The sequence below is a fragment of the Maylandia zebra genome, linkage group LG16, assembly GCF_041146795.1.
Source record: "Maylandia zebra isolate NMK-2024a linkage group LG16, Mzebra_GT3a, whole genome shotgun sequence".
NCBI classification, from domain to species: domain Eukaryota; kingdom Metazoa; phylum Chordata; class Actinopteri; order Cichliformes; family Cichlidae; genus Maylandia; species Maylandia zebra.
Window position 1 is genome coordinate 5,021,163 of NC_135182.1, and position 26,451 is coordinate 5,047,613.

The 26,451-nt window shown below is 40.7% G+C and overlaps 1 protein-coding gene across 1 annotated transcript in view; it reads left to right on the plus strand.

Annotated features, from left to right (window-relative positions):
• Positions 1 to 26,451, plus strand: part of pdia5 (protein disulfide isomerase family A, member 5) — a 79,976-nt gene that overhangs the window by 19,543 nt on the left and 33,982 nt on the right. Inside the window, exons 3-9 of the mRNA XM_004568970.3 lie at positions 778 to 865; positions 12,714 to 12,797; positions 12,946 to 12,991; positions 16,268 to 16,360; positions 17,956 to 18,016; positions 21,261 to 21,328; positions 25,036 to 25,127. Of these exons, the coding sequence (XP_004569027.1) occupies positions 778 to 865; positions 12,714 to 12,797; positions 12,946 to 12,991; positions 16,268 to 16,360; positions 17,956 to 18,016; positions 21,261 to 21,328; positions 25,036 to 25,127 (532 nt within the window). The remainder of the gene's footprint in view (positions 1 to 777; positions 866 to 12,713; positions 12,798 to 12,945; positions 12,992 to 16,267; positions 16,361 to 17,955; positions 18,017 to 21,260; positions 21,329 to 25,035; positions 25,128 to 26,451) is intronic.

Sequence of the window (26,451 nt, forward strand, 5' to 3'; positions counted from 1 at the left end):
GTGGCAGTGCCCTTACATCTAAATATAGTCTTTGCCTGGAGCATTGTGAGGAGCTGTTTTCTTTATGCAGTGAAAAACGCACATTTGGCTTCAGGGGAGTATAAAAATGATGTACTGCATTGCACAAGAGCTGGAATATTACACTTTGTTTACTTTACTCAAAGGGATGTACCTAACTTGACGTAGCTGATGAAAATCAGTAACATTACACAGTGTTATTCTAGCTGGTGCAGTTTATATCCCACTAGTTTCTCTTTCTTAACACAGAAGGCAAGCTGCACAGCTCAGCCATATTGTGAGATATTGTGCACGTTTCCGGTGGTTGCGAACGCTCTAAACTCGGCGATCCCACACAAACCTTGCTGTTGGGATCATGCAGTTGGTGCAAACATGTTTGCTATGCTTTCCCATTTGTCGCACCGTTAGAGAGTGCTTCATTAGATCCAGAGTCTTTGTGTCGCCTTATAATCCTTCCATCTCCTGTTTAGTCACACTATTGTAAGATTTTGAAAGCTGATGTAACTTAAACCCCCTCGCTGAGCCCATCCGTTGAAAGGTAGTAGAAAATGCTCCCCCGTCACCCTTCTAACCCAAACTCAGCGATGTCTTTCTTCGTCACTCGGTGCTTTAGAAAGATGGTGAGCTCCACTGTAACTCGATTCTTTTTCTCTGTGCTTGTCATGACAGTGTCTCCTGTGTCTCATGGCTCTGGGTTGTCCTGGGCTATTGAGTGGCTTTGGTAAAAAGGCTTGACTGCGCTTTATTCTGTGTCTGTAGCTACATCAGGGGACTCCCACCTGAAACTGCTTTCTGATGTCGCCCAGACGGTGAAGGGCCAAGGGACTATTGCCTGGGTCAACTGTGGGTAAGTAAGGGGGTGATTTGAAAAACACATTCTAAGACTTCTTTCTCTATAAGTCTAAGACTCCCTGACATTACAGACTGTTTTGTCCTAGAAATTTTCTGACAGCAACTATAAGGCCAGAGCAATTTACTCCTCCCAAGAGTGTCTCTGCCACCATCCATCTGCAGAATAATTTATGGCTTTTCCACTGGGGTGTAAATGGCCTCGTCTCACTGGTTCTACTGGCACAATCTGACAGGAGGCCACTCACTTATTAAAGCTATTGAAGTTTTTAGTCTAATGTATTACATCTCTTTACACCATTTTAGTTCTTCCTTTTCACTGGGTCTCTTTCTTTCTGTTTTTTTGTTTTGTTTTGTTTTGTTTTTTGAAAAGGTAAATAAATGCTAATCACGTCTCTTGCTTAAAGCTATGTGCTAATTCTCAGGTGAGGGCGCCACGTAATTATGGTTCATACAGTTTTTTTTTCTCTGCATTTAATTTTTTACCTTAAGTTTTTTTGCATGTTTGAAAAAAAACTGGTTGCATTAGTCGTGTGTGTAATTTCAATTTATTAGTCAATTCAGTTCAATTTATTAGTTGATTTCATTGCTTAAAAATCAATCGATACTTGTGCCAATAACACAATTTTGGTGTTTTAAAAAAATGCTAAATGCTGCCATAGTTTACCTCAAGAAATATTTTTCAAAGCCTTTTTTCATTTAACATTAAAAACAGAGCTTCTCTCAGACATAATTACAATATTTGAAGAGCTTAGAGGGAAGTCTAAACTTAATAATAAACACAAACAAGTCATCTTATAAAAAATCATCATCTAAGGCACAGGTCTCAAACTCCAGGCCTCGAGGCCCAGTGTCCTGCAAGTTTTTATTTCAATGGCTAAATTACCTCCTCAACATGTCTTAAGGTTCTCCAGAATCCTGGTAATGAACTAATCATTTGATTCAGGTGTGTTGAAACAGGGTGATAGCTAAAACCTGCAGGACACCCGCCCTTGAGGCCTGGAGCTCGACACCCCTGATCTAAGGAGATGAATCGAATCAGACTATTATAACTTCTTAATATCTCAATTGGTGGAGAATTTACACCAGAAATGGGCTCCATAGAGGCAAAATTTAAAATCTGAAATCAGATAACGATACAACAAACACATAACAATGATTATAATATAGAAGATTAATGCAAATATATATAAAAACAAAGAAGTTACATGGATTCAACAAAAATATTCTAGATGTGTGTTAAATGCAATGATTCGAAAGGGACCTTTGTTTTTCCATCGTGTGTGGGATGTGCAGATTGTGATGGGAAAAAGTATTTCTAAACCGGTCCCGCTACAGCCTTAATTTTTAAATTCTTGGTTTAATCAATTATCAGTAAAGAATGAATGGATGCTGATGGGCCTTAGTCTGCTAAGAAGAAAACAAATGGGCTTATGGGTACAACAAATGTTGTCAAGCCTGCCATTAAAAAATTTAAAAAAAAAAAGTTTTTTAAGGGAAACTTTTGAATCTTTATGGGGAGCATTTATGGATTTTTATCAACAATGGCCTGGTCTGAAGAGGATGTGGACAACTGACAGTTTTTCATACTTCCTCAATAAAGACGACGTTAAAAAAAAAAGCTCCTGCTCTTTTTGAGAATAGTCAAATTGATATCGAATTTTTAAGATCAGTACTGATATTTGGTGGCTTCCAGTGTTCCGAGATATTGGCCAATATTCTTTCGGAAGCACGAAACATAAACAGATTTCCCTGAAATGTTTTATGTGTAGTTATTTCCCTTTCTAGCAGAGGCACTGTATGTCCAGGTTTTCTGTTTGTTTGTTCTACAGAAATTGTTTTTGGGTTTTTTTTAGTTTTGCTTTTGTTTTGCTTTTTTGCCAAAACTCAAAAGAAATTATGAGCCAATCACAAAACAAATCTGTGACCTGTCAACACCCCCAGATGTCATATAGGGTTTTAGTCTGTTTTGGCTGAGCCACAGTGAGAAATTTGTCTCTAAGCCACTCCAGTGTAGTCTCTAACTGCTTTAAGGTGAATCATTGCTCTGATCCCAGGTCACATGCAGGTTTTAAAGGACATCTGTGTCACTTAAATGTGACGGATGAATCCACATGATATGTGGTGAAACTGTTGCAAAACCACATTTTAGGGGGTTTTGGTCCTTTCGCTTAACAGTTAATTTAGTCATAAAGAAAAATAATTATGCACTTATCCCACACTTTTCCTTTAAAGGGAGAACAATCATGACTTTCTGGAAAACAACAATCCCAGGCTCGCTCTGTGGAACTGCTAAATGCTAGATACTTCGAAGACACAGACAAGAATTGTTTTCTCCAAGCATAACTTGGTTTTCTCCCCAGTGATCTGACTTGATCTTGTTGTTTTCCGTGCCCTTCTGATGTTCAGTTCCACTATTTCTTTTTACCTGTCAACCCATCACCTGTCTTCTTTGCCAGATGGGAAAGAACAGATCATAAAACAGGAAACTATGAGGAAGGGAGTAACTCCCCTTTGACACCTAGTGCACATGCCAACATTCACAATCTCTCTCAACCTTATCCGGGATTGAAGACCGGGCGGTTAGAAAGGAAAAGAAACTAAATACAAACCGGTGCGAAGGAATTGTCAGAGGCTTTGGTTTCCATGTTTCCCTACAAAGACACTCCACGATGCGTGTCTTTCTTGAGTGTTTACTTTTTGACTCACCTGCTGTTTTTTGTCAGGGAGACTATGGAATTATCTCTCTTCCTTCTCCAAGAACTCCAGCATTTAGGAGAGTGTGCGAATGCTAAGTAGAGATTCACACCGAGCCAGATTCCCGCCAGGGGAGCTAGAGCAAGCTGGGTTCATCACTACAGGACACATGGACCCAGTGCCAGGCTCTGTAGCAAAGCATTGTGCTTTTTGGCATATTTCTCGACAGTCTCAAATGGAGCGGTTCCAAGCTGAAGCTCCAGCTGAGAGCTCATGGTGGACAGAGGGAGAGAGAGTAGAGTGCATATCGCTGTGTGAGAATGGTCATCTCTGCCAACGAAGAGAGCCACAGAGGCCAGAATGACACACTTTGAACAGATGACAGGGACCTGAGTGTTGGCCAACTGGGATCCACCCGTGGGATGAATGATCTCATACAGGAAGAAAGGACAGGACTGGGCTGTCCCTCCTAAACTCCACTTCAAATGTAGCATAAATAGAGCATTGAAACATATATGATCCTGTAAGGCACAGTGTGAAAACCAGAACACAAACAAATGAAGGGATTAGGATTTGCGTTTTAGAAGAGTAATAATTGAATGGCGTGCAGAGCTTCATCCTCTTTGCGTGGTGAATCCATTATTAATCCTTTACAAAGTGGCTCTGTTGACTTTGGCCTAGTGTGAAGGTTTGGCTCCAACTTGTTACTTGAATCATTCGCTAGTCTTCAAAGTCTTCCTTTCACAATCACCTTCTTCCAGGTATTTTGTGGTAAACTATGGTTGTTCCAGTTGACCCAGTGATCTCCAGTTACTTGTGAATAAAGGAAATATTGAACTTTTTTTTTTCCTGTTAATTTACAGTTATGGAAAAATACATTTTTGCACAAGACTCCTTTGTAAAACCAAGTATGCCCCATGATTTATGAGTGTGTAGAGTTACCTTTAGCAGCATTGATGTGAAGTAACTGTTCTGTGTATAGTTTGATCAGTCACTCAGTCATTGTGGAGGAATGTTGGCCCACTCACACAATACCTTGTAATGACAGTAAATAAGTTAAAAAAAAAAAAAAGGTTCTCTTGAAATTCTTGCATATTTGTTGAAAATAAAAACAAAAATCTAACACAGTATTTAAAGCCATTGCCATCACTGTGTAAATTGAGCTCAGGCACATTCTGCTTCCACCAAGCATCTGTCAGATATTTCTACAACTTGATTGGACTCCACCTGTGATTAGGGATGGGTACCGGTATCCGGTGCCATTATGGCACCGGTTCTGACATAAACGGTAGTAACCAGACCGAAAAGCAGCGCACATTTCGGTGCTTTTTTTTTTTTTTTTTTTACTGAAATGTCATACACTTTGGATTCTAGGTAATCATTTTACCTTTGCAAGGATAGTAGGCGGGGCCAGGTACGTATGTTCTTTTAGAGCAGAGCTACAGGTTAAAAATGTCCAAGGCGAAGCGGTCAAAAGTCTGGCTGTACTTCACAGCAAAAGATGCAAACTCAGCAGCCTGCAACAAGTGCTTTAAGGTGATACTGTGATACTGTGCAAAGGAGGTAACACCTTGAATCTGACGACGAACCTGGCGACGCATAGCATTTTTTAAAAGCCAAGAAATGCACCGAGTTAGCAACATCCCCCAAGAACCCGAAGAATAGAGTCCTGGCCCCTAGCCCTGCCAGTGTAGCAGAAATGATGAGGATGATGATGCAGCAGCAGCCGTTCTTCTCTGCGTGAGTAGCTTAATGTTGTTCGTGTGTAATTTACGTTGAGTAGGCTAACCACGTTATTACATTAATGCATGTAAGGTGAACTAGCAAACACCGTGGTAGTTACATGCTTCTTGTTTGATGGCAGATACTCCCTTCACCCTGGCCAAAAAAGCTAAAATGACCAAAGAAAAAGTGGAAAACAGCTGAACATGAGAGGTTTTTGGACAAAGTTTGTGGTTTGTTTGTTTTTTTGTTTTTTTCCCCCATTCTTTAAGCACCGTTTAAGCACAGGCACCGTTTCAAAAGTACCGGTTTGTCACCGGTATCGGATAAAACCTAAACGATACCCATCCCTACCTGTGATAAATTCAGTTGGTTGGACAGGATTTAGAAAGGGACACACCTCTTTATTTAAAATCCCATTGTTGACAGTGCATGTCAGAGCACAAAACCAAGCCATGACGTCTAAGTCATTGTCTGTAGACCTTTGAGACAGGATTATATTGAGGCACAGATATGGGGAAGGGTACAGGGGAAAAAATGGCCTCCATCATCCATAAATGGAAGAAGTTTTGAACCACCAGGACTCTTCCTAGAGCTGGCCGCCCAGATAACCTGAGTAAGGTAGAAGGGCCTTGGTCAAGGAGGTGACTGAACAACCTGATGGTCACTTTAGCTCCAGCATTCCTCTGTGGATTGAGGAGAGCCTTGCAGAAGGATAACTCCTACAGCACTCTACCAATCAGGCTTGTGTCACCTGGCTACTACCATTCCTAAAGTGAGACATGGCCCTGTCGGCATCATGCTGTGGGGATGTTTTTCAGCAGCAGGAACTATGAAACGAGTCAGTATTGAGGAATAGCAGCAATGTACTGAAGCACCCTTGATTATAACCTGCTCCATGGAAATATGGACTAGGCTGAAAGTTCATCTTCAAACATGGCAATGACCTTAAGCACACAGCCAAGACAGCACCCGAGTGGCTTAGGGAACACTGTGTGAATGTCCTTGAGCGCCCCAGCTGGAACCCAGAATTGAACCCAATTCAACATCTCTGGAGAAATCTGAAAATGGGTGTGCTCTGATGCTCTCAATCCAACCTGATGGAGCTTGAGAGGTTCAGCAAAGAAGAATGGAAGAACAACAACAGGTGTGCCAAGCTTGAGGCATTATACTCAAAAAGACTTGAGGCCGTAATTGCTGTCGAAGGTGCTTTAACCAAGTACAAAGTAAAGGCTGTGAGTGCTTTTATAAATGTTATATTTATGTTTTTATTTGTAATAAATTTGCAAGAATTCTGTAACATGACACAACATGTGGTACAGGTGAAGCACTGTGGATACTTTCCAGACTCACTGTGTATTGTGCTAACATTGACATTTTTGATTTAAAAAAAATAAAATAAAATTTAATACTAATAGTGAAACATTAGTTTCGGAAATGAAAAACAACAAATTGCTCCTTTGATTTAACACATCCCAATAATTCCCTCAAAATATAATGGATTCAACCTGAGGCAAGTTAAATTGTATTTAATTGTATAAGATAATCCACATCGAAAACAGCACATCAGCTGAATTGCAAAATTACTATACGTTACTGTATAGTAATGTATAGTAGTAAACTTAGTAAACTTACTATACGTTTTGTATAAATCCAAAACGTATAGTATAAACTAAGTGTGACCAATCCTGTTGCATTTCACATCATACCAACCACTGAAATATTAGTTGATGTTAATCCAAAGTTTAATGCAAGGCAGTTGTTCTAATGTAGTGGTCAAACCATTGTTGGGCTGCCATTCACTGCATTGTTTCCCTCAGTGGTGAACATCAGCAGTGTTGGGGAGTAACGGAATACATGTTACGTATTTAGAATACAAAATATGAGTAACTGTATTCCGTTACAGTTACCGTTTAAAAAGGTGGTATTCAGAATACAGTTACTTTGTTGAAATAAATGGATTACACTGCGGTACTTTCCTGTTTCATTTTGTCGCGGGTCAGGACTGTTTGGGTTTTGTTTGACAGCTACGTTCTTTCATAGCTGGACTGGCCATCGGGCATACCGGGCATCTGCCGCTGGCGATTTTTTGTTTTTATGGGCCGATGGATTTTTTTTTTTTTTTTAATTTTTTTAGGAAGGGTATATATAATGAAAGGTGGTGGATTGGCCAATTGGTCATGATCGACTCTGGGCTGGACCAATTACAGCCGAGGAGGCCGGATGCACCCTCCCCCCTGTTTAGCAATCACGTGATTTTCGCGCATTGCATGCCGGGAACTCGTGGCAAAACAATCCAAGTACCGCATCAAATGCAAGCGTTTGCAGCACCGCAAAACGTTCATTCTCCGGTTCCAATACCTTCTTGTTTTTTCTTTGCCGCACAAAAAAGGAATGTACAGAACAAAAGGAGAACAATGCCGGTCCGTACAAAGACACTCGACGAAAAGACAAAGAAAAGATACGAGGAAAAATCAAAGGAGTGAAAGGGTTAGACCCTTACGAGCACACAGAGGCAAGGCAAGGCAAGGCAAGTTTATTTGTATAGCACAATTCAACAACAAGGTGATTCAAAGTGCTTTACAGAGACATTAAAAACAAGAACAAATAAAAAGCATGATTTAAAATTGATTAAAACAAGCAAATAAACTAACTAACTAATTAACAAACAAACAAACAAACAACAGTATATAAAATCAAAACAGATAAAATCAGAACAGTAGATAAAATCAGTAGTTAAATGTAAGTTTTGAAATTTAAGCTTAAAAGTGTGGATTTGGTGCTTTATTCAAATGCAGCTGAGAATAGGTGAGTCTTCAACCTGGATTTAAATAAACTGAGTGTTTCAGCTGATCTGAGGCTTTCTGGGAGTTTGTTCCAGATATAAGGAGCATAAAAGCTGAATGCAGCTTCTCTGTGTCTGGTTCTGACTCTGGGAACTGATAAAAGACCGGATCCAGATGACCTGAGGGATCTGGATGGTTCATACTGGGTCAGGAGGTCATTGATGTATTTTGGTCCTAAACCATTCAGAGCTTTATAGACCAGCATCAGAACTTTAAAGTCTATCCTCTGACGGACAGGCAGCCAGTGTAAGGACCTCAGAGCTGGACTGATGTGGTCCACTTTTTTGGTCTTAGTGAGGACTCGAGCAGCAGAGTTCTGAATGAGCTGTAGTTGTCTGACTGATTTTTTAGGTAGACCTGTAAAGATGCTGTTACAGTAATCAAGCCTACTAAAGATGAATGCATGGACTAGTTTTTCCAGGTCCTGTTGAGACATCAGATCTTTTATCCTTGATATATTCTTGAGGTGATAGTAAGCTGACTTTGTTATTGTCTTAATGTGTTTTTCTAAGTTTAGGTCTGCATCCATCACTACACCCAAATTTCTCGCCTGGTTTGTGGTTTTTAGATGTATAGATTGAAGTTCTCTGGTGACCTGTAATCGTTTTTCTTTGGCGCCAAAGACTATTACCTCAGTTTTGTTTTTGTTTAGCTGGAGAAAATTGTGGCACAACCAGTCATTGATTTCCTCAATGCATTTACCAAGAGCCTGTACAGGGCCTCGGTCTCCTGGTGACATTGTGATATATATTTGTGTGTCATCTGCATAGCTGTGATAGTTTATTTTGTTGTTGTTTATAATCTGTGCCAGTGGGAGCATGTAGATGTTAAACAGAAGGGGTCCCAAGATGGAACCTTGGGGAACTCCACATGTGATACTTGTCTGCTCAGATGTGAAGTTACCTATTGATACAAAGTATTTCCTGTTTTCTAAGTAAGTTTTGAACCAGTTTAGTACAGTTCCTGAAAGACCTGTCCAGTTCTCCAGTCGTTTGAGTAATATGTTGTGGTCAACTGTATCAAATGCTGCACTGAGATCCAGTAAAACTAAGACTGACATTTTTCCACTGTCTGTATTCAGACATATGTCATTAAACACTTTGGTCAGAGCGGTTTCAGTGCTGTGGTTCTGTCTAAAACCTGACTGGAAGGCATCGTAGCAGTTATTCTGTTTTAAGAAGTAACTGAGCTGTTGAGAAACTGCTTTTTCAATGATCTTACTTAAAAACGGGAGATTTGACAAAAGACGTTAGCGTGCTGCCCAACTTTCACCACGCTCATATTTATAATTATACGGTTCTTGGAGTGAGTGCATACACTCATGAAGTTTAGTAACTTCAGGTCACTGCAACAAGCCCAGGTACAGTTTACCGACGGATGGGTACAGGACCTTGAAATGCACCGTGTAGAACGAAAGACCATCGTACGAACAAAGGTAAGTTTACCAGTCTCACAAATTGTCGTCATAAATACACATTCGTTAATAGGACCTTTGAGCTCAACGGTAATTAATTAGTAGTGGAAATAATTTCTGGCAGCATTACAGAAATGTAGCAGTGACAATAATATTGTATGCTGTAATCGCACTGGACAATTAGTGATACAAAAAACCTGTTTTATCCTGTGAATAAAAGTATATGTTTTTGTCAATGTACCATAATAACAGAAGCGAAACGCAATATTGTGTCAGGACAATTTACTATTTATGCACAATAAATAAAGGAGCATAGCGCGACAATTTCTGTTCAGCGCCAGACTTGTAACCTATATCACCAATTATGTTAAGAAAAAGGATGTATTAACTACTACAAAACTCTGATCTTTGTGGGAATGCTTGGAGCAGACTAACATGTGAGCTGGAGTGTTCTGGGACGTTATATTTGGTATATCCAGACCATCCGTCGGCTCTTACTTCGGAAACATGGCTTAAAAAATTTCTCTTCAACTACGTAATCCGATTTAAAAAAAAAAACGATCTCTTTACCCGTCGACTTTCCATGGCTGTCATGCGACCAGCTATTGCAGTTAATAATACAACAGCTTCTTGGCATTTTTTGGGTTTCTTTTTATCGCTAGTACCTCTTGCCACAAGTTCCCAGAATCCTTTGCGGTTTTACCCCTGAATGACGTCACATTTTCAATCTTTATCCTGGTGGGCCGGTCTCTAGTCAAAATGCCCGGGCCGATTTTTTGTCCCAGTCCAGCCCTGCGTTCTTTCGTTCCAGGCGGCAGCGTTACGGTTGCCATGGTTACAGGGCGACGCTCTCTCTCTCTCTGCGACTGTGTGTTTCCTGGGTGAGAGAGCGCCTTTTCGTTGTTGTGCTAAGCTAACAGGCAGAATGCTACAAGCATAGCTCTAAAGAATGTAGCATCATGGGCAGTGTAGTCCGTGTTGCAGGAGAATGCACTGCCATACACGTTATGTGTCTGTGAGCGCGAGGAGGGAGAAAAAGGCGAGTGGAAAGGTACGAGCTGTCATCGAGGAAAAACGGGAGCTGGAAGCATGTATTAAGACTCGACTGTACACCGTGTTCGTGTTTTCCTCCGAAAACAATAAGTTCCGTTGGAGCAGTCTTTCAACGCCTCTCTCTGTCTCTCGCAAGAAAAGTTGACCCACACAACAAAGTAAAGCTATTTTTCGGCTATGAGCCTACAGGGACCCCGCCGTATTAGTCAGAGGTCCCTTTACTACAGTTCGGAGTCGCGGACCTTCAGTAATAGTAATAAATCACACAGCAATAGTACATTCACGTTGTTGTAAAAAGCATGATAATATATTAAGTAATCCAAAGTATTCAGAATACGTTACTCTCATTGAGTAACGTAACGGAATACGTTACAGAATACATTTTGGGGCATGTATTCTGTAACGGAATACATTTTAAAAGTAACCTTCCCAACACTGAACATCAGCTAGCGAGTCATTCTGAGTTCTTTGTGCTTCCGTTGTTTTTTTTTTTTCCTTCCTGTGATTGAAAAAGTAGTGCCATCTCAGGGGTTGGTTGAAGCATGTGGTTGGTTGAGTCACTTTTACTTTGTATCTATGACTGAGTGAGTAAGAGGATGAAGCCAAAGTCCATTGTTGCGTTGGCACATACCCATGCTGTTTAGCTTATTCACATCCTAAAAAGACTGATTTGACAGTCCTGGTGTTTTATTCCACTAGAATATAGATCAGTTCAGTTTTCAACTCTCTTTTTAAAAAAATCTTTTTTTGTATGTTGTAGAAGTATAATTAGGACTGTGCTATATGACCCAAATCTCATATCCCAATCTATGACATTTCTCATCCCAATAACAATATACATCACAAAATAGTGCTTTTTCTGTCAATTCTGTGAATCTCAGGCAGAGGCAACTGAAGAATGAGCATTTCTTCCTGTTAAAAGGGAGTTTTTCCTTCCCACTGTCACCAAAGTGCTTGCTCATAGGGGGTCATATGATTGTTGGGTTTTTCTCTGTATGTATTATTGTAGAGTCTACCTTACAATATAACGCACTTTGAGGCAACTGTTGTTGTGATTTGGCGTTGTATAAAAAAAATTGAATTGAATTGAAAAAGAATGACGCGAGATGAGTTTGAAATTGATACCATAGGGTGTATCTACTAAAAATTTCGGGAGAATCTCAATCACCTTTGTCCTCGAGGTCAGAGGTGTGTACTCTGTTTGGTGGTTTGGTGACAGCTGACATTAGCCATGTTTCTTACCAAGATGGATTTTGGGATCCGTGTGTGTGTGTGTGTGTGTGTGTGTGTGTGTGTGTGTGTGTGTGGACAAGAAGCTGGAAGCAGCAGACTGGTCTTGAACCTGGTGACTGCACATCATCTCGAAATATGTGTCAAGGTCACATCTGCTCATGGGTGTACCCTGACTGGTGCCATCTGTCATTATGAGCCGGTCGAGTCTGGCATTACGCACACGTTCATCACCTGAAATACTGTCTGTCAGCACATGCAAACATACATGGATTTAGTCTTCATCTAAAGAAGGGAAAAAAAACTACACTGAACTTTTACTGGCTTGCTGTGTGTCTGGGAGCCATAATTGAATATCTAACAAATGTTTTTCCACCTCTCTAAATGAATACATATTTTCATTGCTCTTTATTACAGATGAGAAGGTGTACTTATTTTTGCTGATAGTGCTTCATTGTAGCAAGTATGAAGTATGTGTAGGTGGCAGGATGCATATCTATTCCCTTTCCAGCTACAGTGGGGTTTTTTTTTTCTTCTTCTTTCAATTACAGCAGAAAGCCTCATAAAATGAAACGTCTGTATGCCAACACATTACATCTGTGCTTTGTGTTTCCACCGAAGCAGCAAATAAACAGAGCAAGCAGCATTGTTTATATTATATCATACATGTGATTCGATTAATTTGATGAAAAGTCCGTATCTTCTTGCTTCGATTTCTTTATTCAGTTCAGTGAAGTTGGAATTTATATGGTCTGGCACAGAAATGAATGCATAAATCTACTAATCATTAGGAAAATTTGTACGTGTGTGTGAAGGAGAATTTGAAAAATGCAAAGGGAATAGGATTCTGAGTTTGATTTACGCTTTGTGTGTCGATCCTTCAGAGATTCAGAGGGCCGGAAGCTGTGTAAGAAAGTGAAGGTGGACCCGAGCTCCAAACGTGGAAGAGCAGAGCTGCTGCATTACAAGTGAGTAACCAGCAACTCAGCTGGCTGTCAGATGCTTATCCACACCTCAGTGCTTTTTGGAAAGTGATACCGTGCTTGCAGCTTAAGAAGTGCATTACTTACAGTTTACTCCTGGTGTTGAGAGCATTGTGTCCCGCGTGTCTTTCAGAGATGGGACATTCCACACGGAGTACAGCAGGCCTGCTACTTTCAAGGTCAGAATCTGAGAATCTGCATTCTTTACATGTCGAGCACTGTTGTCTGCTGTGTAGTATTTCCTAATTGCTCCTCACATTCAGAGGACTAATTATTTTACCTCTGGCTCTACAGAGCCCTGCCTTCTGCTTTCATTTCTTTCTTCTTCCTTCTTTTTCATTTTGTTATTAAGTTTATGAATGGAAAAAATGTGTGGTATTTTCCACACAAGAATATTAGACACAATGTTAAGAATTTGCCTGATTTTTATTCATTTATTTGTTTGTTTTTTTCTTTGAGAACCAGAAGCATCTGTGGTTACATGTAGTTGGCTATTTATGAAATCATTTATAACCTGCATTTTAATATCAACAGTGCATCAAATAACAGCTTGAAAACAGTGTCACTGTGTGAAAATGTGACCTTTATAGCAATGACCCTGCAAATTCTTTATTTCTATGTGCAGCCCCCCTCAGCTTTATAGTGCCTTACAGTTAGTTTCAGCTCATTGTTTATCTGCCTGCTGTGCAACCTTGCTCTCATGGCACAATCATACTCTCACTTTCATAGCGATGCTTTTTGTCACGGCAGGCGGTAGTTTTCAGAGGAAACGCTGCACAGATTGACTCTGCACTGTGTTCTCAGCACCAAAGAGAAGACGGAGCATATTGACCATATTGAAGCACTCAGCAGCAAAAGAGCGAACTAAAAAGCTAAAAAAGAGAAAAGTCATCAGATTATCATAAACATAATTTTAGATGACTGAGAATTTTAATGATATAATGGTAACAAGCTGGTGGTACGGGGCTAACGCTGTAGCTAACGCTGTTGCCTCGCAGCAAGAAGGTCCTGGCTTCTCACAGCATTATGTTGGCTTATGTTTATGATTGTTTCTGTGTATTAGTCTGGTGATAACTGGAAGCTATCAGTGTGTTTGAGATAATACAGTTACAACACAAACTTGCAGCTGTGAGAAAAAATGCACATCTGTCTACATACCCAGAAATTCACAAATTAACTTATTAATTTCAGTTTAGCCAAAAACTCGTGGATCTGAAACAGAAATTCAAATATGCTTTTATATCTTCGTTTGTATAACCGAGATACAACCAGTTGGCAGACAGTTGAGTTGCAGACAAGCTGTGCTCATTGACACAGACTGACTGTGGTTGATGCCAGTGTATTGGCAGTCTGTCTGCTTTTAGAAATTATCTTGCAATTATTTCCAAACCTTCACTAATCTGTCTGAGAGTCGTTGCAGTCAGCCTGAATTAAATTGCAGTTTGTCACCTTCCACAAGGGGACCTTGCAGTCGCCTCACAATCACCATACTTAACAATGTTTTATTGGTTTTATTGACTGCATCATGCAGACAGCAGCATTTATTAATGCAAACAAAATTAAGGGTATTTTCAGTGCTTTTATAATGAGCTGTAATTGGTGGTATACTACCTAATTTGAAGTGTGAATGTACTGAAATATAATGCAGACAGCAGCCACATTATAGTTTAATAAGTCAAATGTAAGCAGAAAGGTAGCCTGAGTAGTGTTTTCCCTGGAGTAAGTAAAGCTATAGCATGACTGCTTAATCCTTACTAAAGTAACCTTGTTAACTTCAGCACAGTGTTGTCACATATTAAAACTGAAAAATACTTCTTTCTACCTGGTATGATTTATCTTGGGTTGAACTTTTTAACCGTCTGTTTAAAGTCCATTTTCCACCACGAAACCACACTGGTCATTTCAAACGTTTACCTTTCGTCTAAGTGCACCCTTTACTCCTTCCTGGGGTGCAACTAGTGAGAGCAGCTACTCAACTAAGTGCATGTTTTTGCTTCAAGTGGTGAAAAGTGTTGGTTGTTTTTTCACCCTTAGCGGGAACAGTTTTCTTGCATATTTTCAAAGTACTGCGCTTTGTTAGAGGTTTTCGAAGTAGCTCCATCTTCAGGTATTAAATGATCATTGGAGGCTGACACTTGGCTCTCGCTCTCAGACATGCCCGGCCATGTCTCATTGTTGATTGCACTGGGAACATAAGCTGTTGCTATAGCAATGATATCATTACATGACACTTTTATGTCACATAAACATTTATAGTGGTGTTATGGCAGGTTATATGGTTATGACACAGCCCTAGCGTCAAGTGATTGATCTTCATGTTAGCTACAAGGTGTGTTTGTAATAATATAAGACTGCAGCAAGCCACACCCGACAGGTTTAATAATTTTGAACATGTGATGCAGAGCTTCTAATGATGCTCTTTACAGGTCTGCACTTTGGCTGCCTCAACTAATGCTGGCACACTAGACTGATTTAGCTTATAGCCTCCAGACCTGTTAATGAGGTCATAGCACCATCTGTTACTCTGATTCTGTAGCAAACACATCCTGAGGAAAAAAATCAAGACCTTAATTTTGTTACCAGTTATCCAGCTGCAGGTTACATATTTAAGGATCACTCACAGGTACCTCTAGCGTGAAATGTTTGGAATACAGAGTGCAATATAAAATATGCATCAGCCACAACAACCATAGAGATGTTGCTGGTCAGCTTAAAGTTTAATGCCTTTCACTGCAAGACAGCTGCTGCATATAGATATTTCCTAAAAGGGAAATTATGACTTTAGATAAAAGTGAAATTAACCGTTTACTTCTCTCCTCTATAATATGGAAATCCTTCTCTTTTTATTTTTTCAATGAGTTTCTACCAGAGAAACTCGTTATAAGGTGGAAGCTGTCACTCTTTTGAATGGTGCATGGTTTTATTACTTTGCTTGCTAGGGTTTGCGCTGTTTCTCTGACAGATTAAAAGGCATCTGAAACAATAAACCTCCACAAGTCTCTGTTTCAACCATTACAAAGTAGTTCTGATAATCAAGTCAAGGTCGTTAAATGTTCCGCCCGTGCACACGCGCCGTCGTTAGAGCACTGCTAAAAGAAATATTTCCTGCTGTTGCCTCCACAGACATATGGTTCATTATATTTACAGAAAGCTTTACCAAGCCCATTAGTAGACACTTAGAGGTACTGAAATAGCGCTGACACCTCTTGGATGCATGAACATGTTCATCTATATGAGCTTCCATCTGGCACAACCTACAGCGTTGCCTCAACTAAATTTAGGAGCGACTTCGGCAACGTAAATAATCACCACTCCGTCTTTTTATGTTGGTTTTTCACCCCCATAGGATTATTTTGTGGCAGTGAAAAGTTGTTGCATGATTTGAACTGTTGGCTTTGTTTAGACAGGCTGTCGCAGATCTGTCGTTTTGACTTTGCTTTTTTTTTCTCATTCAGTCAATGGTAGCGTTTTTGAAAGACCCATCGGGGCCCCCACTGTGGGAGGAGAACCCTGAGGCTAAAGATGTCGTCCACATAGAGACAGAAAAAGTAAGTACCAATTTAAATAAACTTTTGGGCTTTGGATTAATTTAATATCCATTTAGCTCCATTTAAGAAATCCAGAACATCACTGGGGACGTACATTTACTGTGATTCACAAGCACAGGCTGCATCTTTCCTCCATTTGTCTGTGTTAAAGTTTTGATTAGCCCCCCGACTCTGATACTGCAGCATCTCACCAACACAAAGCCCCGCACACAAAAAGCAACAGGCTTTATCGTCAAAGAGCTGCTCGGCGTAGTTCATGAGGTCACTCACACAGTCCCGCCTTTACAGCCTAAAAGCCTCCAAACGGCTCTCATCCAGACAAGTCAGATTGCAAAATCATCAAAAACTGCCAGCATATTCACAAACAGCTACCTCATCCTTAGATAAGTATATATGGAATTTAGAAAGACCTTTGTTTTTGGACTATAGCCACTTTGCATGATCCTTATTTATTTTATAGTCTTGAGAGCTTGAGCAAAAGAAGACAACTGGACTTGATTTGTCAAGGCAAGCTTGAGAGCCCTTCCCAGGTGCTTCAATGGCTGCTCACGCTTTGCATCAGGTGATCTGAATAGTTCACACGATGAGGTGGGGCAAGGTCTCACAGTGGTTTCATCCCTGACCTATACCTATTTTCACACCGTGGTTTATGTGTTGATGTGGATCGGTAGTAATGGTAGATGGACTGGCTCTTTTACAGCGCTTTTCTAACATTAACTCAGGGTTCAGTGTTTTGCCCAAGGATACTTGGTCACTTTGCAGACTTTAGCAGCCAGGGATTGAACTACCAACCTTCTGATTAGCAGATGATCCGTTTAGTCTCCTGAACTACAGACATAGAGAAACTGGTAATAAATATTTGTCTCATTCTGCACCTTGTTGTAGCCCAGTCTTAAAGAAGCTGATTAGCTCCTTTCCAATTAGCCCCACACTCTTTTTAAGCCAGCTGTCTTCTGATTGGCTGCCCCTCGCAAACAGAAGGTTTAAATAGCAGCTGGAAAATTCTGTTCTCACAGCCAGAGCTTTGTGCCTGAGATGTCCATGTTACTGATGATTAAAAAATGATTAAAGCAGCTTGAAATCTGAGCATCCACCACTGTAAAAGTACATGTGTAACAGAAAACAAAGGCGAGCATAACACAGTAACCCTCCTTTCATTTGAAGAACGAGGGACCTGGTTATCGCCTGCTCTCACCCTGAGGCTTGTTGAATGTGTTAACAAAAGATTGTGCTGAATGTGTGATTTTTATGTTTTTTGGAAGTAGCTGAGCTCATGAAAGTGATGATGAAAACGGGGAAACTGGTATGGGGGGCTGATGTGCCTGCTGTCCAAAGAAGAAAGTCCTCCCTTTCCTTTTTCTGTGATTAATGTGATGAATAACTCTCACACACGGTCGAATACAAAGCTGAAATAACAGATGATGTCATGATTTGCTATTTTAAACCAAAGAGTGTGAGAGAGAATTTCAGAAATCCAACATGGAGCATACTATTAGAGGAATCAAGCTATCGTGTGTGTTGTATATACATGTGTATACATGTGTTTTGCTGAAAAGCATCCTGACTCATCTCTTGTTCCCTCCTCGCTCTCGAAGGACTTCAGGAAGCTGCTGAAGAAAGAAGAGAGGCCGGTCCTCATGATGTTCTATGCTCCCTGTGAGTCTGCATTATTACGTTGTTCCTGCAGTGTTAGCAGCTCACAATAACTGGGACAAGCAGTGCTCATTTTGCTATCCTGCTTGCACATATTGTGGGAAACAGTATGTCTGGAAAAACAAGAGTAGCTATTATTGTCCTCAAATATTACATTAACTCACTTTATAAGGTGTCTAAACCGGGGGAGAGAGTACAGTTTAGGGAATAGCTCAATAAACTAGAGTTTGCTTGGTAATACTAAACCGTTGTAATCAATACTGCAATCTGATTATATATATATATTTATGGCACCTGGCAAACATGACACACTGTCTTAGGGCTGTTCGATATAACGATACAGTGGGGCAAAAAAGTATTTAGTCAGCCACCGATTGTGCAAGTTCCCCCACCTAAAATGATGACAGAGGTCAGTAATTTGCACCAGAGGTACACTTCAACTGTGAGAGACAGAATGTGAAAAAAAAATCCATGAATCCACATGGTAGGATTTGTAAAGAATTTATTTGTAAATCAGGGTGGAAAATAAGTATTTGGTCAATAACAAAAATACAACTCAATACTTTGTAACATAACCTTTGTTGGCAATAACAGAGGTCAAACGTTTACTATAGGTCTTTACCAGGTTTGCACACACAGTAGCTGGTATTTTGGCCCATTCCTCCATGCAGATCTTCTCGAGAGCAGTGATGTTTTGGGGCTGTCGCCGAGCAACACGGACTTTCAACTCCCGCCACAGATTTTCTATGGGGTTGAGGTCTGGAGACTGGCTAGGCCACTCCAGGACTTTCAAATGCTTCTTACGGAGCCACTCCTTTGTTGCCCGGGCGGTGTGTTTTGGATCATTGTCATGTTGGAAGACCCAGCCTCGTTTCATCTTCAAAGTTCTCACTGATGGAAGGAGGTTTTGGCTCAAAATCTCACGATACATGGCCTCATTCATTCTGTCCTTAACACGGATCAGTCGTCCTGTCCCCTTGGCAGAAAAACAGCCCCATAGCATGATGTTTCCACCCCCATGCTTCACAGTAGGTATGGTGTTCTGATGCAACTCAGTATTCTTCTTCCTCCAAACACGACGAGTTGAGTTTATACCAAAAAGTTCTACTTTGGTTTCATCTGACCACATGACATTCTCCCAATCCTCTGCTGTATCATCCATGTGCTCTCTGGCAAACTTCAGACGGGCCTGGACATGCACTGGCTTCAGCAGCGGAACACGTCTGGCACTGCGGGATTTGATTCCCTGCCGTTGTAGTGTGTTACTGATGGTGACCTTTGTTACTTTGGTCCCAGCTCTCTGCAGGTCATTCACCAGGTCCCCCCGTGTGGTTCTGGGATCTTTGCTCACCGTTCTCATGATCATTTTGACCCCACGGGATGAGATCTTGCGTGGAGCCCCAGATCGAGGGAGATTATCAGTGGTCTTGTATGTCTTCCATTTTCTGATGATTGCTCCCACAGTTGATTTTTTCACACCAAGCTGCTTGCCTATTGTAGATTCACTCTTCCCAGTCTGGTGCAGGTCTACAATACTTTTCCTGGTGTCCTTCGAAAGCTCTTTGGTCTTGGCCATGGCGGAGTTTGGAGTCTGACTGTTTGAGGCTGTGGACAGGTGTCTTTCATACAGATGATGAGTTCAAACAGGTGCCATTCATACAGGTAACGAGTGGGGGACAGAAAAGCTTCTTACAGAAGACGTTACAGGTCTGTGAGAGCCAGAGATTTTCCTTGTTTGAGGTGACTAAATACTTATTTTCCACCCTGATTTACGAATAAATTCTTTACAAATCCTACCATGTGGATTCATGGAGGAATACGGGGAATACGAGGAATTCATGGGGGAACTTGCACAATCGGTGGCTGACTAAATACTTTTTTGCCCCACTGTATATATCGGATGACGATATAAAAACGTCGATCGTTTGTTTCGTTTGTTTCGTGGTGTCGCAAAATAAACTGTTTACGGCAATATTTTTTCATGGTTTTGATGGTCACTGTAGTTTTTATTAATTTCTTAAAGTTCTCTCTTTCTCTTATATTTAATATAACCACACTACGGACGGACAAGCGCCTGTTTTTATGCGTTGTCGTTAGCAACAACGACGGTAACACCATCGCGTGCCCGCTTGTTTATGTTCCACATAAACCTTTCACAATAAAGCTCAAGATCCTGTTGAGACTTTTCAAAATAAACTGAATCACTTGAAAGAGCAGATTATTTACGGATGAGAAGTAAAAAAAGAGCCGCCAGGTGCTAAAAAATAGACCTTAGACTCAAACGTTAGAACAGGCTTTTCCCCGCAGCACGCCGTGTGATAAATACTCACAAAGAAAACGGCGGCCGTTACAACTTATGTCTAAAAATGTATAGTTTCATGCATCTGCTAAAACACTCGACTCCAGCTACATGACCCGCAGCTGGAAACACTTCCCGCAAGTCGAGCTGCCCGAGATTCACAGAATTTACAGAAAATGTAGAATTTTTGTGATTTATATCGTTATCGGACGATAAAATTCTTATATCGGGATATGAGATTCTGGTCATATCGCACAGCCCTAACTGTCTCATCTTTCTATGTACTACACGTTTTTTATAATGTGGAGAAAAAAGGACTCCAACTGAGGAGATCCTTCTTTGCTGGTTAACTCCACTATTACAAACACAAATCGGATGCAAAGTTCTAAAATAACAGAGCGCTTTTAAAACAACCCGCGTGTTGCCAGGTCTTTTATCGACTGCTTAAAATTACTTGCTTTGTTCATTGATCAGTCCATGCAAAACAAAAAAAACTAGTTTCACTTTCTAAGAATATAAACTAGAAATAAAGCAACAGATTATCGCTGTCGCTCTTTGTTTGGCAAAATTGTTAAACAATTAAGCCGCAGCGTCTGTCTGAACGTCAGACCTGCTGATCACTTTGCCAGGATAAGAACAGTCGTTTTTGTTCAGCACGCAGTTAATTGTTGCCTCTTATTGTTGTTCAATAGAAAAGACTTCACATGGATTTTTGTTTTTTTTTTGTTTTTTTGTTTCCAAGCGCTGTGCTCGATTATCCTCAGTGCATCATATCTTTCACAGCAGATAGCATACTGAGAGCTGCTGTTTACCAGGGGGAAAAATCTCCTAGCAGATGATGGAAAATCTTTTGACAGTCGTATAGATTATCATATAGCTGTCAGAGCAGTGTTCCCATTGAGTTCTCTGTAATAACCTCTGCTTCTCTCCTTTGTATTTTGGTTGCAGGGTGCGGCGTTTGTAAGAGAATGCAGCCCATTTTTCAGCAAGCGGCCACGGAGACAAAAGGGAAATATGTAAGTGTGCTAAATCTGCCCCTCAGTCAGTGGGCCCACTGTTGTGTTGCATCACCTGTCTCTGATCTGCAGCCCAGTCATCTTTGATGCTCGCGCATTAAATGAGATGTGTCAGCAGCGAATGTCAGGGATGTGAAATCTGCAAAAGGTACAGACAGACCAAATAAGGCATTTCCTGCAGGTTGTGTTTCCTGCAAAGACGATCTCTCGGGCACAGTACCTGATCAACTTTTGCACCATGTGTTGATTTAGTAGCATAATAACTCAGATGACCTTTAAAAGGCAATTCGAAGGTCCCTATCCTCTCTCTGCTGATTAATTAAGATTTTACCTGTGTTTTGATTGCACAGCAATATGTTTCGAATGATTTTAGCATTTTTAAGCAATGTACAGGAATATGCTGTAGCGGCAGACCGTGTTATGTTTTTTATATGTACATAATTTACATGTTTAGAGTAGTGCTGTTAAAATTACATTCGTTAAAATGACGTTGACGCCATAACCGCATTAACGCGGCAAATCTCCGTTAGAGAGTTAACGCAGATCGCCCTGTGTGCTAACGTGTTGACGCCGTGCAGCGTTAACGAGCTAACAGAGATTTGCCACGTTAATGTCATTTTAACGAGATTAACGCTGACAGCACTAATTTAGGTCCTGACTACTTTTTCCTGTAGTTTTCATCACTGGTGGGAAAGTTTCTTTAGTCTTTTTTTTTTTTTTTTAAATTATTATTTTTAACAGTACTCGTGTCGTTTGCATGAGAAAAATATTATCTCATAAACACTTGTCCTTCAAGGATCACATGAAAAGATAATTAACTGCATGTTTGTTTCATCATCAAGCATGCATTCGAGTAGCGAACATTTAAGCCTCTTAGCTGGGAACTGGTACACTGTTTGGGTGTGTGCACGTGTGTGCGAGGCTGAGATAGGGTGAGGGAGTGCGCCTGTACTTCTGTTTATAAGTGAATGCTGAATTGGTGGTCAGCCAAGTCGTATCGCACATTTCTCGCCTCCGTGTCGTGGCACAGGAAGGCACAAAGGTGACGTCTGAAGTTCTGCATCTTGTCAGGGTGAAATAGCTGAAAAAACACAGATTCGTGTGGGGATGTGTTTTGATTGTATTGTTTCAGCTTTTTAGGTTTCTTCTGTGTTCTCTCTCAGTACCGGTTGTGACATATAACATGATTTTGTCAGAGCACCGTCCTTTAAAAGGGAATAAGGCATAGAGTTTGTCATGACTCATACACATTCCTCTCGCTATTTTTTTTGCCATGAGCTGTGTTTGGTACAATATTTATTACAGAGGGAACCTGGGATGCTCCAGCTGTTTGATTTATATCAAATAACCTTCTGTACTGGAGAAATATTTTCAGAACTTTTTACTCATAAGCAGTGGAGTTAGGGACTCTCAACCGTGTCAGTGTTGCCAACTGTATCTGGAGCTAATTTTTACTCAGCATATAATTAGAGGTCGTTTTGAAAAACAAAATATTCTCTCGTGTTACATAATGATGTTTTCTATTTTATCCCCAAACAATATTACATGATAAGATGGAATGCTGTGCAGAAGTCTTGAGCCAGCTCTCATTTCTGTGCATTTTGTTAGGATGTGTGTTCTCTGTCAAAATGATCCCGCACTGCTTCACTAATGTTGAGGTCCAGCCTCTGGGGAGGCCAGTCCGTGATTGACAGTGACCCACTGTGTGTGCTTTTTTCTATCCAGGTATGCTTTTACTTCATTGGCAGTGTGTTTGGGATAATTGCCAGTGTTACATGGCTCAAGGGAAGGCTAAACCATGCTGCCATTCAACTAGCTTTTAGTAATGTGAAATATAACAAAGGAGAAAGAGGAACAAAAAGAGCTCGGATCCTTGGCTAAAGCAAACAGAAGAGAGGGACGACCATGAACCAGCCAGTTAGTTGGCTAGAAATGAGAGCTGGCTAGTTCTGGTAAACTAGACGAATAGACACAAAACCACAAATGGCTCAACCCGTGTCTAATAATAAACAAAGCTGTAAAAGCATCGGTGCTGATGGAGGTCAAGACGGCAGTTACAAACCACCATCCGCCACCTTCTTTGGGTTTTTTTTTTTCCCAATCTGGCGAGCCTTCGGCAGCCAATCAGCACTAAGAATAAATTAGATATGTGAGAGAGGAAGTTAATGAGAATGATAATAAAGACAGTAAATAACAAATAATGTTTTTTAAAATATCAACATGATGATCACGGCACTGAGGTCGTGCTGAAAAATGACACTGTTGCCAATCAGGTGCTTTCTAGATCTGGCGGTACTTCATCAAGTTCATGATTTTTTTTTTTCTGGAGCTTTAAGCCACAAAGAGCCTCCACTGTGTTCTACAGATGGCTGTAGACACTCACTGTTGAGCCTGTCTACTGACTGACAATGATTTGAAACCAAAACTACTACTTTGGATTCATCACTCCATCAGCCCTGTTGCCACTGATTTTCAGCCTTATCTCCCCATTGCCTGTTTAATGCTGAAGTGATTCGTAGGTCTGTGCAAAGGCGCTTAACAAAGGAAAAACAACATTCCTCTAAAAGTAGTCTGGTATAAGAATTGGACTGAAAATGAGTGAAAAAGCATCCAATGTCTTAAGAAAACCTTTAGATGATCTGTAGAAACCCTGGAGAAAGCCTGGCTGCTTGGAAGAAAAATAGAAATAAACGAATAGTGGCTCAAGACTAGGGATGGGTATCGTTTAGGTTTTATCCGATACCAGTACCAAACCGGTACTTTTGAAACTGTGCCGGTGCTTAAACGGTGCTGAACCGGTGCTTAAAGAATGGAGAACACAAACTTTGTCCAAAAACCTCATGTTTAGCTGTTTTTTTTGTAAAAAGATAACAATGTTAGCCTTTTCTGCAGCTATGGGGCATATATGGCATCACTCTTGGCTGGAAGCAGTGCTTAAACAATGGAAAAAACACAAACTTTGTCCAAAAACCTCTCATGTTTAGTTGTTTTCCACTTTTTCTTTGGTCCAGCCAGTACAGCCAGACTTTTGACCGCTTCGCCTTGGGCGTTTTTAATCTGTAGCTCTGCTCTAAAAGAACGTACGTACCTGGCCCGCCTACTATCCTCGGAAAGGTAAAATGATTGGCTGGAATCCAAAGTGTATGACATCTCAGGAAAAAAAAGCACTGAAATAAAGCACCGAAATGTGCGCTGCCTTTCGGTCTGGTTACTACCGTTTATGTCAGAACGGCACCGGATACTGGTACCCATCCCTACTCAAGACTTTCACACAGTATTGTACTTCTGACAGTTAAAGTAATTTTCTGCTATGCTAGACATACCATGCTTAACAGTTCACATTTATCAAGTACACCGAGCGGGATCCTGCACATATTTTCTTTATGTGGGTGTCTAAAATAAATTGTGATTCCTTTTTTAATATAGCTCAGACAAATCACATTCTGTCTTTTCAATTAAAAAGTCAGCAGGAAGTTTATAGCGGTGGTGTTTGATTACGGCCTGCTAATTAACAGTCATTGCACCTGTGTTGTTTCGCAGTTCACACTTGGAGTAATCCGTCTTTGTTCAGTTTGGAGCCCGCCGATGACGACTGACCTGTCTCGATGTTTGATGTTCTTGCTATTTCTTTTCTCTCTCTGCCGTCATTTTCTTCACATCTTTGATGGCCCATGTCTCATTTTCCCTTTCATATCATTTTTCTTAAGGTCCTAGCAGGAATGAATGTGCACCCAGCTGAGTTCGACGGCCTCAAGCAGGAGTACGGCGTCAAAGGCTACCCAACCTTCTGCTACTTTGAGTGAGTCGAGTCCTCTCATCCGTTTCTTTTTAGGCTTAGTCCCTGACTTACAAAGCTCAAAACATCAGAGTAGGGCCACTTCAAATAGAAAGTGCAGTCTCTGCCCATTTAAACAGCAAGCAGGTGTGATGGCAGCAGACTCGCAGCTTGCAAAGGTGACCCCTTAAGGTTTGCAGTTCTTTCGTGCAGGTGCAAAGGAGAAAGTTTCTGATGAACTTTGGGATCCTCTGGCCTCATCCTTGAAAATGTACACTCACAGGAGGTGGTTGCTACTGTCAGGGAATAAGGAGAACACATGGGTGTTGGTGTATGGTTAGCAGTGAAGTAAAACTGAAGGGATAATTAGTTGCTTGACCAAAAAAAAAACAATTCTTGGCATTTAAAGTGTTTAAAGTCCTGCTTGAACATATATTTATTGCCACAGTCACTGAACCACTCTGCAAATAGGCACTAAATCATTCATCTGACGTCACTCTAGGGTACAGAGATATTGGCCACCAGGGATGCAAAGAAGTTTGGGCTTCGGTCTCACTAGATAAATGGCTCTAACTGTGAACTCATGGAGGCCCAGCTTCCACTCTCACAGCCTTCACTTCAGAGGTTTGGGCAAGCTCATGGAGCCCATTAATCTTGAGTTGCAGTTCTTCATCATGTTGACAATGCATAACAAAAGTAACTGTCTTCCAAAAATGTTACTCTGTGTTGCACTGTGGTGTTTGAACAATCTCCATCAGTCAGTCGCTCATTCCAGGATCTGCACTGTTACCTTCCTCAGGGCAATTTCTTATATCCGTAGCCCCTTTAGGTCCAACACCCTTCACATCCCAGTGGCCATGCCATAGGGTGGGCAGTACTGTGACAATGTATACTGATACAAAGGTGGTTGATCATGTTAAACACCAAGAATATGTTTAATATGATCATCTCAGACACAGAGAGAAGCTCCACCTATTTGTTTTATTTTGTTTTGTTTTTTTGTGAGGAGCTACGGAAGAGAATTAGGGCCACTGGGGAAAAAAGTGGGCATGTCTTATTTTTTCTTCTTTTACAGAATTCTCAGATTAAAGTCAGAATTCTGACTTTAATCTGAGAATTTTGACTTTTTCCTCCAAATTATTTTTTTCTCAGAATTCTGAGAAACTTCTGACTTTTTTTCTCAGAAATTTTTTCTTTAATCTCAGGATTCTGGAAAAGAAGAAGAAAAAAAAGACGTGGCCACTTTTTTTTTTTTTAGTGGCCGTAATCCTCTTCCGTAAGGGGCATCCAACCAGGAGAAAATCATCTTAAATGGAGATGAATCACAATGTGTTGTTCAGAGTGCAGG